The 12003-nt window shown below is 32.7% G+C and overlaps 1 protein-coding gene across 1 annotated transcript; it reads left to right on the top strand.

Moving 5' to 3' along the window:
• The first annotated feature begins 2065 nt into the window (after nt 1-2065).
• On the top strand, nt 2066-4184 carry LOC116341133 (probable cytochrome P450 6a14). The gene is made up of 2 exons (XM_031768027.1): nt 2066-3380; nt 3629-4184. The coding sequence occupies exons 1-2, from the start codon at nt 2267-2269 to the stop codon at nt 4039-4041; spliced, it is 1527 nt and encodes a 508-aa protein (XP_031623887.1). The 5' UTR covers nt 2066-2266; the 3' UTR covers nt 4042-4184.
• The last annotated feature ends 7819 nt before the right edge of the window (nt 4185-12003 follow it).

Below are 12003 nucleotides of genomic sequence, written 5' to 3'. Positions count from 1 at the left end.
CGTATTATCGATTTTTTATTTGAGAAAAAAAATAAAAGTTTTGTATGGGAGGCACCTTTATTTTTGGTTGAAATTTCATGAAACTTGGTGATATTACTTATTTTGGTCAGAAAATAAGATTCACAAGTTTTCATGGTGATTGGGTCACTGCAATTTTTCATGATTTTCCAGTAAAATGTACCTCCATTCCTTTCAAGTCGCTGTCTTATATGGAACCGTAAGTTGAAAATTCCTTAATATCTTGAATCTGGGAACTATAAGACATGTTTTTCCAAGTGGCCATAAAATTATGCCAAAAATGTTCCACCCCATTCCTTATCATTTGTTGAATGAATTTATTGAATTATTTAATTACGTCACTGATCTGTTAAATCATATGAAATATATGAAAAATACAGATACTGCACGAAAATGTCCAGATCCAAATGAGTTTTCAGCTGCTCTTAATCAAATACTTGAAAGAGAAAACGACAATATGAAAAAAATTAAAACACACAAATAAAAATCAAAAGTTCACTATAATTTTAATTTTTTTAATTTGCACATAAAAACACATGAAATGATTATTCAAAGTTGTAAATGTATTCAAAAATAAAAAAAGATATTTTCATTAACTTTTTGTAATCTGTCTATGGGTTTTGGAAAAGTTTAAAATTGCTTTTGCTTTCCTTATGAAATGCTCATTAATAATTCTATTAATATGATTTTGAATTTTATCAAAAAATCATTGAATATAGGAAAAGTCTTTTATGACCACGTCAAATTTGAAAACAACTGAAAATATACATTAATACATTTTATCGCTGTTATTTTCACTCGTTTTACCCATGTTAGCGCTCCATGTGGGAGATTCTTTTCTACATCCATTATGGATGATCCATATTATTCTATTACGATAAAAGTCACATGTGATACATTTTTAAATAAGTTATGGATTGTGATTTTTGAGATAGTAACTTGATGATTAAATTATCAATGCTTTTGTTTAAGTTCATTTCAGCTTCAGTATTAACTTAAAATATTTGCTGATTTGTGCTTCCACCTATGTACTCAAGTCGGAATAACTGTGTACAAACTATTGAGCTTGATCAACTACGTGGATTTAGCTTTTAATACGGGATAGTTTGCTTTATTTATGTTTATTGTGAAAATCTTTAGAGGTAACTACTTATTGTTTCTATTGAGATGTAATACTATTTTGAGGAGACGACTTTCAAATATTCTGACTTGAACAAAGACATACATTTACTATATTTTAACCATGTCGATTATTTTTCGGCATTTGCCACGAATTCTACGAAAATATCATTTTTATGGTAATACTAATCATTGCTAGTATGAACTTGTTTGTGCACAAAAAAATAATCAGACAAAGCGCACATTTGATAAGCAATCTTTAAATAACCGAGTCAATTAAAACCAATTAATGAATCATTGCAATCCATTTTATAAGTAGTGCACACATAAAATCGGTCAAGTTATATGGATCATCGGTTAAATTGGAACAATGCAGCAGTCGCAAATTTTTTTCGCTAATCAATTGTAAATAAACATATATATTTTGATCATTATTCTAGAATATATTATGACGTCTTAACAAATCAATGACGCATTCATCTATGAATTTAGATTTTAAACTTTGACCCACTAATAGTATTAAGAATAATACTAGATGTTTGTTTTTGGCAATTCTTCCACTTTGGCCGATTTTGTGCTTATATTTTCGTTGGCTTCACTTTGATCATATATGGATTCAAATATCGATAGAGCTGGTAGATGTTTATCCTCCTTAAATTTTAAGTATCGAAATAATCCAGAATAGGAATCGTTGATTTTTGAACGAATGAAATTCAATTCTGCTATCTATACACCCGCAATCAAAGTCATCTGAATTGTGTGACAGTCAACAAGTTCGCCAGACTTAATGTTGTCTGTCGTTGTGCGAGTGTATTTGGCGTTAGTTGATGAATTGAATGGAAAAAGAAAACAAAATGACATTCCAAATTAAATCGAATAGAAAGCAATTGAAGTGATTCAATGGTGTGTAGTGAGAAATCGATTGCCGACAAACATTGAATTGAACATTCTCGTATTGGACATCGACGAGACATGTCAAATAGATTTTGGTTCATCTTTTAATATTGAACCATAGATATTTTTTTCTCGATTCATTCGCATCAAAGTCAATCGATTGATATCAAGCTGCAATTTATTTTATAGACCGTTAGTTTTCTAGTGTCTTTTTGTGATACATATTGGAAAAAAAATGTTGACTTTTCTACTGTTATTAAGTCTGGTGTTTGGTGTTTTATTCGTACTGTATGTTTACATCCAGTTTCAAAAATCGTTTAAGCTGTGGTCTTCACAGGGAGTGCCAACGATCCCACCTTCATTTCCATCAGGTCATTTAGATTCACGAATGGCCTACATGAACTTCGGTTTAATGGCAATCGATTTATATAAAAAACTCAAATCAAAAGGTGACTACGTTGGCTTGTATTTTTTGAATAAGCCCGTATTATTTGTGCTTACGCCCGAATTTGCGAAAACTGTTTTGGTACGTGATTTTTCGTATTTTGTAAATCGAGGTGTGTATTTTAATAAAGAAGATGATCCACTGTCTGCCAATTTATTTTTCATTGAGGATAGTGATTGGCGTAGATTGCGCATTAAAATGACACCAACTTTCACCAGTGGAAAAATTAAAAACATGTTTTTCACGATAAAAGATGTGGCCGACGAAATGGTAAAACATTTAGAAACGAAATGGCAAAACAAAAGAGCAAATAGTGAATTCAATATTGAAATAACTGACTTGATGGCACGATACAATACGGATGTAATAGTTTCATGTGCATTCGGCACACAGTGTGACAGTTTGTCCAATTCAAAATCAGAATTTCGTGCGGTGGGTAAAAAAATGCTAACATTTAGTCGTATTCGTTTATTAAAACTGTATGCGGCCATGCTATTTCGACGACCGGCACGAGCACTTGGCTTTCGATTGTTGCACAATGATGTATCGGAATTCATAATTGCAATGTGTAAAAAAACGATTGAAGAACGCAAAGCGAAACATATCGAACGGCGCGATTTCATGCAATTGATGATTGATTTATACCGTGAAGACAACGACGATGTAAACAGTGATGGTGAAGGTCTATCGCTGAAGGATATCGCAGCACAAGTGTTTTTGTTCTTTTTTGCTGGATTTGAAACTTCATCGACAGCAATGACTTATGCACTTTACGAGCTTGCTTTAAACAGGGTGATTCAAGATAAAGTGCGCACCGAAATAAATGACGTTTTAAGTCGTCATGGTGGTAAAATCACCTATGACAGCTTAATGGAAATGACTTATCTCGATCAAGTGATTTACGGTGAGTTGATACTCAAACAATACTGTCTGCGTGTGATTTTTGCGAAGCACTCTTTTCAAACAACACAGCCCATAGTACATTCTACCACTTCCGTGGTGCTTTAAAGTTTACTTTCCATTTTTTTGTTATGTATTTTGTACATTTTTTTTCTCTTCCATTTCTCACGTTCGTTTTCTTTTTCTTGTTCTTGGTATTATATGTCTTGCATTTGAAAACACTCGATGAACTCGATTGCACAAATAATATAGAAACGATGCGGATGCATCCGGCAGTCGGGACACTACATCGAATCATTAGCAAGGATTATACACTTCCCAATGGAGCCGTTGCACCAAAGGGCACTTACGTGATTATTCCGGCTGTTGCATTTCACAACGATGCTGAATTGTTTCCAGATCCGCAACGTTTTGACCCAGATCGTTTTAGCGATGCAAATAAATCGACACGACATGCGTTCGCATATCTGCCATTTGGTGAAGGACCTCGAATTTGCCTTGGCGTACGCTTCGGCATGTTGCAAACAAAACTCGGATTAGCGATGCTGTTGAAACATTTTCAATTTGAAACTTGTGCAAAAACTCAAATTCCAATTAAAATTGATAATGTTTCGTTACTATTATTACCATCATCGGGAGTTTGGCTGAAAGCGAACAAAATGTAACCGACAGACAGATACACACACACATACACACCACCCATTTTGACTTTTCATCTCTTCTTTTACTGCTTGATCGCGTTAGATTTTTTTTGTTAATGAAAATAAAAGAACTCAACTCAAAACATGAACATCCCACACATTGTACTTCACGTTTTTTGCTTTTCAATTAAAAGTGAGTTATGCAGTTTTTCATTTAATGCATTTTTATTTTGTTTCATTTTTCAAACGAGTTTCCGGCTTTAGGTGCGCGATTTTCATAGATAAAAGATGAAATCATGAACAACCCCGAAGCCATAACCTTGATTGACTTATTTAAAAACAAATTGCAATTTTCGTCGACATTGTCAGAGGGAGATAGAGATACTTTTTCTTCGTTATTATTAGTTTATAAATTGCAATGTGGAAAGTTTGTCGTGATTGAAAACAACAATGTGTTGGCGATCTAGAGCACCTGCATTAAAATTATGCTATGTTGGTTCTAAGCTATCAAATTTCACTCTTCGGGAATTTTCAAATAATAGCTTTGTGCAGCTGAGGAAAGTGCCCCGTGTAACAAAGTTTCAATTAAATGTCAATTAACTGTTGAGCTTTTGAAATTGTTTATTTTTTGCTGTACTTGTGGTTCTCTTCTGGAAGTTCCCAGTGTATCATTATTCAAAAATAGTTTTCGCCCCATAGTGCAGCATATGTGTTGTAATGAAAAAATACTTTAACCACATCACACATGGGCATAAAGAATTTACGAGCACACATACACTATCTCTTATACTGTGCACTCATTAACGTTCGCTTGCATGAAAAAAAAATCTAGTTACACTTTTTCCATGCTGGGAGTAAAGAAACCAGGTGGAAAGCTGATTATATCTCCCTCATAGAATTCATTGAGAGATTCTGTTTTTTTTTTACATTAATCTGTGTATTATATGTTTATGGAACAATTGTGCGCACATACAGACATTTTATTTATGTGGATAAAAGAAGTTAATTGAAATTAATTGATGGAAAATCCCCATACTAAATATTACGATGCATTTGAAAAAAGGGTCATAATCCATATCTCAAGCAAGCTTTGTTAATTTGTTTCAATGAATGGGAGAGACAGAGAGAACACACCGCTTGAGTCGTAATAAGAGTAGCTATTCATAGCGACGTTGGAATATTTGGTTATGAAATATGTACGGCAGGTGTCTTGAAAGGTAACAAAGCAACGGAACATGTAAGTGATATAAAGAAGCCGCTTCAAGTTATACTCGGAAAACATAATTTGTACACATATTATATGGGGTGATTTTCGTCACATGAAGGTAAGCTAAATACTTAACATATAATATAAATTGGAAAACTCCAGCACGGCATAGATACGTAAGGTTAAAATTAGAAAATATAATTCTCTGTATGACTACATGAATTGTTTTGGAATTGCTATGAACAACGGAACACTTTATAAATCCTTTGAAACAGCTGAGACATCAGTTGGTAAATGGCATCAAAACATTTATGGAAAATTGACGAATTCATCCACAAATTAAAATGGTATACATAACAAGTGGAATACTTACAATTATTTTGTGGTTTAAATTTTGTTATTTCCGTTTGTGGCAGCCAAAACAAAATGCGTTATTATTAACAAACATAATTCTTAATTTGGGGCGATTCTGAAATGAGCGACGAAGGGGAACCGAAATAATAAAATAAAGGAAAAAAAAACAACAACAAAAATAACAAGAGCAGCATTTCAAATTTTGGCATGTGTTTGTATGTGCACTGTGCACCATATAGAAGTTTTAAGTGTATTAAATGATAATCAAACAAAACTGCATTTAAAACAGCCACAGACCGATTGCACTCCATGCATTTGCTAGTTGCTACGCAAAATTGTAAAAGTTTTGTTCAATTTTCCAAAAGCATTTACATTTTAAATTGCAAAATCAACTTTTCAAACGAAAATAACATGCAAATAAATCATCATCGTCATCGTTGGTTCGTTTCTCGTATTCGACTTTTCGACATATTTGACACCGCATTCATTCATAATCCATTGGATTGCTGTGGAAGCCCTTAAAATAATTTTGTTTATTTTTTCTATGTTTAGTACTCATACAAACACACACTAGAACAATTAATACACAGTAAAAACACCACTAAATCAAATATTGAAACGAAAAATGTACGCAAAAAAGTCACATCAACACATTTCGTACTTTTTTGAAAGAAACATTGATTTATTTATTGACTTATGTTTTTAATGCATTCATATTAAAGGATTGAATTTGAGTACATAAAATTACACGCCCAAACAAAATGTTTACTTTGGTTTGAAATTTGGCATCACACAACATTTTTTTTACTACTTACTACTTTGCTGTACTCATTCACAACAAGTTTCTGTTACTTTTTTCGTCGCAGGTTTTCAGTGTCGATTCTTTTTGTATTAAAATTGAAATCTGTTGCTAACTTGTATGTTTTATGCACACGTATATCAAGGAAAAATGAACAAAAACTTCATGCTTGCTATAACATGTTGTGTGTCTTCATTGTTCTTGAGTTTGAAGTGAAAACGATGCCAAAAGCAGATATTTCGTTTTTTAAGACCAAAATATTCGAATAAATGCAGGTAGTTTTTGGCACAAATATTCCGCTTGAAACTTTTGTTCGTATTTAATTTCAGTATCGAAATGAATATGTATTTTTGATTTCTCATAAGATTTCGTTTCATATAAAAACAAAAATCCAGAACTTACAAACTTCAACATCACGAATAAATATGCATATTAGCAATATAAGTTTTGATGAATACTTCTAAATGGAAGCAATCCTGATCATGATGCAACTGACACTTCACTCAGTTGCAATGTCTCTGAGCTAACAATTTGTTTATATCATGTCAATTGATATAACAACTGAATGTGATAAATGTTGAAATATACGTCGATACTTTTCATCAGGTCATGATTGTTACACGATTCGAAACGAGGAACTCAAAAAGTGTTTCCAGCAACAACTTTGAAATCGATACTTTCAAGAGTCAACGATCTATCATGAAAAGTTAGCGTAAAACTTTTGCTAAAATGAAACGTTCATGCCAATTCACGTGATAGGTATGTTATTTGTCACGGAGAAGTTTCGATTTGGTGTTTTGTTCTGTTTATTCCATTTGTTGTATAAACTAATCGCCAACTTTGAATCAAACACCTCGTTATTTTCCTTATTTTATGGTGAGAAAAAAAAAACATTGCTGGTTTCGTCTGAAGAAATGTGGTGGCATTGAGCAGAAGTTTCTTCCATAAAATATGAATAACATTATTGTTTGCAAACATTCAATTGCATGTTGTTGTAGGACATTTTTTTCCGCCTGGCATTGGCATTATTTTTCTCGTTCTTTTAATCTTGAATTAGTTTCCATGACAAAAACTGAAAGAAAGATGTCTACGAATAAAATTAATGCTAATGTCAGAATACGAATAGTCTTAACGGACAAACTCTGCGAACTATTTTCATACATATTTAATGCTGAATAGCAACTTTTACCGTGCGATTTGATGACCTTCTACAGATATTTTCCTTGGCCTCATTTCCAGGAGATTCGCTCTTACAAGGATGTGAGAGTGTTTCCGATAGGACGCACACACATATATCTATTCAAATATCATGCGGAATTTGTCACCTAAATTATTCAGCTAAGTTCTGCAAATGAATTCAAATTTTTGGTACGCCACAATGACCATACTTCTAGAATGAAAGTGCAACTAATGGAGAACATGCGTCGACTGAAATTCAAAATCATTTCATTTGTTCAATTTATTTTCAATAATTTATCCGAAATTCATCGGGTATCTCAATTTTGGAATTTGTGTGTCAGTTGCCATTTGATCTATTGTAATCCAATTCAAGTACTCGGTTAACAAAACTTTAAACTTGTGCACTTTAAACTTGATTCGTATCTACCAATACCACCACTATCGATAGATATGATTCGCCGGATGTGTACAGATTGGAAGTGTTTCGCATCGCTGCTCAAGATAAGCATGTTTCAATTGTTTTACACGTGCAATTCGGAAATTGATGCATTATATGTAGCATTTTGCTTGTGCTCGTAAGACCGTTCATTGAAGATTCTATGCTAATATTACTCTATCATGCAAACCATCGACAATATTTACCTCGAGCAATATGTTCTATTCTCCCCAAACCCCATTTCGTGTCTTTTTGATCAAAACCATATCGAAGCTATAACTAACATTCATACTAATATCAATTTGAAACTTGTTTTCACCGATGAAATTCGATTTTATGCGTGATATTATGAACTGGAAATTTATTGGTGGGTTTCAAAAGATAGAGCTCTCCACCATTCTCAATAGTCAATTTTGTAAGAGTATATTCCTTCAGAGAAAATTCACCATTTTCTCTGAATTCCACTTCATTTTTCATGATATTATGTCTTTTTAGCATGAATATCTATATTAATGGCAACTACAAAAATAAACAACACATCAACCACGTATCAAGCGAAAAATGAAAACGGAGATACTATATTCAAGCTTTCACAGTTTTCTTTTCAGTCTTTTTTTTTTAACCTTAAAGGTATAGTGCATCCGCACTGAATTTCAATTAAAAACATTTGCATAATTTTTCGAAACATACAATATGAATCAAAAGTGTCCGCTGTATGCTCGCATTACTGGCATACCGCCCTTGAGCCGAGATTATCTCGCATACGAAAAATTCCAAGCACATGTTCCGACACCTAATAACACATCTGCTGTAATCGACATGGTTCGTCTCTTGCACGTTTCGGTGTCAAGCGTGCACTTTACCCAACGACGATATGTCATCAAAAGAATTTCACAAAACAGAGGAAAATGCTTCACATCCTTTATCACATAACAGAATTTTCATCTCTATCAATAAATTTTTTGCTTCGTTTCAATCTTTCATGCAACAAACGAACGAAAAGCGCAAACACATGGCATTTCTTCAAGACGGCGTTATAGTTTTTCTTTCTTTCTCTTTTTTTTTTTGTACAACAAAAGACTAATGCTATTCAAAGTAATAAACGATGGCGCTTTCCATTACAACATCAAGCTTACTCAAAGTATTCTTTACAAGAACTTCAACGGCACAATGTACAACAACACCATGATTGCATGATGCAAAGAGTTTGAACGCGTTCACCCACATTTACTGTGATCTAATTACAAAATTTAATGTGAAAATGTGTTTTATGCTGTAATTTAAAAGAAAAATCCTATTTAACATCAAGCAAATTAATATAAATTCAGTGGGCAAACGCATCCAATCAGTGCATACACGTTTTTACCACTTTACCTAGATTTACGGCGCAAAAACTCTCACACGCCAAAGTGAGTGTATGTGATGATAACACCTACAAAAAAAATGTATGTGAGCAAAAACATTAAAATTAGCGGTTAGTAAAATTAAACCACTTTTTACCCGAAACAAAAAAAAACTGAATGCTCTGCATGCACTGAACATTGCAACGAATGCAGCAATGCAGCCAGCGTTATATAAATTCTTAAATTCATCAACAGATAATATATTTTAATAGCATCATAGAAATAAATTAATGAGTCTGGTGGAGCAGACGTAATAAATACGATGAGGTGCGAATATTCGGGCGCATTGTATGGTACGTTAGCCGCCTGAAATCAAATTACACCTGAAACGGTTTTTTTATCTTCACTCTCAGTCTATTTTTGTTTCCCTTGGCCGATGAAACTTGATTAACACTACCAAAGAATCTGCATATTTTCACCGAAAGAATCTCATCATTGACATGACCAAAACGATGAACGAACGAAAATGCAATGTGCTTAAGAAATAAAATTTGCGGCAACGGTACTGATACTAATTGAAAAGTACCAAGCTTTCAGTAAAACTTCTTTCAATTTTTGCGTTTTGGATGCACAAACTGAACGCGCGCGCCTTTAATCACGTACATATATAAAATAGCGATGAGAGACTTGCATACAGTGACACTCTCACTTATCATTAACTTTCATCGACTTTTTTGAGTGACATTTGTAAATGTGGCTTTACAACGAATTCCCAGAAAATTCATTAAAAACTTTTAATGTGTTGCTTTTGTCGCAATGAATGAACGAAGCGTGTAATGTCACCAGAAATTTTCCGGTCTGAATATTTCTGCATTTTATTTGTTTATCACATCAATTTACTGTTTAACTTTCAAGACGTAGACACATTGGTATCGCGACCGAGTAGTATGAGTCAAATAAATAAATTATAAATTGTTATGAGGCATTTTTATGCCACCTCAAATCCTGAATCTGCAAAGGGACAGAAAAATGGATTCGAATCATAAAATATGCATTTCACGTGTGTCTTTTTTGTTTCTTTCGAGAAGAAGATATAAGACCGAGTTAAAAACTATTTCAATGCGATTTTCATCTATGCTAAAAGCAATGTCACATGATTTTAAGGAGGCTCGAAAATATTTTTGCCGGAAAAGTTTATGTAAACTGGATGCCATGCCATTTCACTGCACAAAATATCTAGGGGATAGACACCAATTTCTAGTATATTTAGTTTCATTTAATATGTATCTCTTTTAGTTTCTTCTAGTTTCTTTTAGTATATGCAAAAACGCAAATATTCTGCTAGTATTTCTAGTATTGAGCTAAATGAATCGAATTGCCGGTGTGAAGACATTTATACGGAGAACAATAGAAATTGTTCTCACTGAACGAAAATATTTTGTTTACAAAAATGTACCATTAATCTCATTATAAGAAAAGTATTGGCAATGTATTTTGTATGGATCGGTCGAAGAATCAATATGAACATTTGTTCTCAAATATTCTTTTAGTAGCATCTAGTAGATTCTTATTATATTATTAGTATCATATAATTTTTGTTAGTAAAAAGAGGGAAATATTTTCTTTTTTCTCCTTGTTTCGTTCGAACGGTACCATCGTAAAACATCGTTAAATTCAGATTCATGTCATAATAATAGTATTGATTCCTTATGTGATCACCTCCGTCGCTATGACGCTTATTTGCTTGGTCCAAATATCTGAACAATTCTTGAAATTTGTCGAATTTTATTTTCCAACATTTATCCAAATTCCACGAAATGTTGTAGATTTGAAGAAGCCTTAATGCTTTATCGGGGCATGTCATTCCATTACCGTGTAGGAAACAAGCTAAGCCAATTCTTTCGGAATATCTGAAGCACTTTGTCAATAAAATTTCGATCACATAATTTGGCCATGTTTCTACTGCATTAAAATAGTCACTTAGTTCAATTTTATAATTTGAGATCCATGGTATTTTTTTTTCTCTTAATCGAATTTTCGCAACTATATGATTCCTTTCAATTTCTTTTTTTGAATTGCACACCAGATACAACATATTTTCCGGAATCAGCGTGGGTCTTCTCAAATGAATTTCGGCTCTCTCGTACGATTGATTGAGTAATTCATCATTTCCATCATTTAAATCACTCAATGTAATATCTTTTTCGATTTGGCTTTCAATTTCGTCGTTCGCTTTATTTAATAATGAATCTTCACTCACTTTATTTAAATATTTGTCGTATGCTTCGTTTAAAATGCGACTATCATCGTCATCATCACTTGAAAAAAGTGTTTCGACGGTTCCGATAAATAATTTTCTTCTTTTTGCCATTTTTTTAGAGACGTATTTTTCAAAAAAACAATATTTTTCTTAAAGTGTACTAGTTGAAATAAGACAAAATACTGAAAATTTTCTAAGAATTGGCCACACATATTGCTTATCACATTAGGTCATTTTTTAATAATTTTTTATTATAACCATATGTTTACTAACAAACAAAAAAACACTAGACCACATGACAGCTCATATTGCCTTAGACCATATAGATAGTAAAAATATAAAATTTAAAAAAATAGTATAGTAAAAATGTTTGTCTACCCCCTAGCAAAATATTAACATTTATTTATT

Source organism: Contarinia nasturtii, unplaced genomic scaffold, assembly GCF_009176525.2.
Source record: "Contarinia nasturtii isolate CC-2019 unplaced genomic scaffold, AAFC_CNas_1.1 Cnas_scaffold_695, whole genome shotgun sequence".
In the NCBI taxonomy this organism is placed as follows: Eukaryota; Metazoa; Arthropoda; class Insecta; order Diptera; family Cecidomyiidae; genus Contarinia; species Contarinia nasturtii.
The sequence above is the reverse complement of the archived record's forward strand: the minus strand, read 5'-3'. Positions and strand labels throughout refer to the sequence as shown.

Coding starts and splice junctions, on each gene's coding strand:
- LOC116341133 (XM_031768027.1), top strand. CDS start 2,267: ATGTTGACTTTTCTACTGTTATTAAGTCTGGTGTTTGGTGTTTTATTC. Junction 3,381..3,628: donor TCTCGATCAAGTGATTTACG/GTGAGTTGATAC, acceptor CAAATAATATAG/AAACGATGCGGATGCATCCG.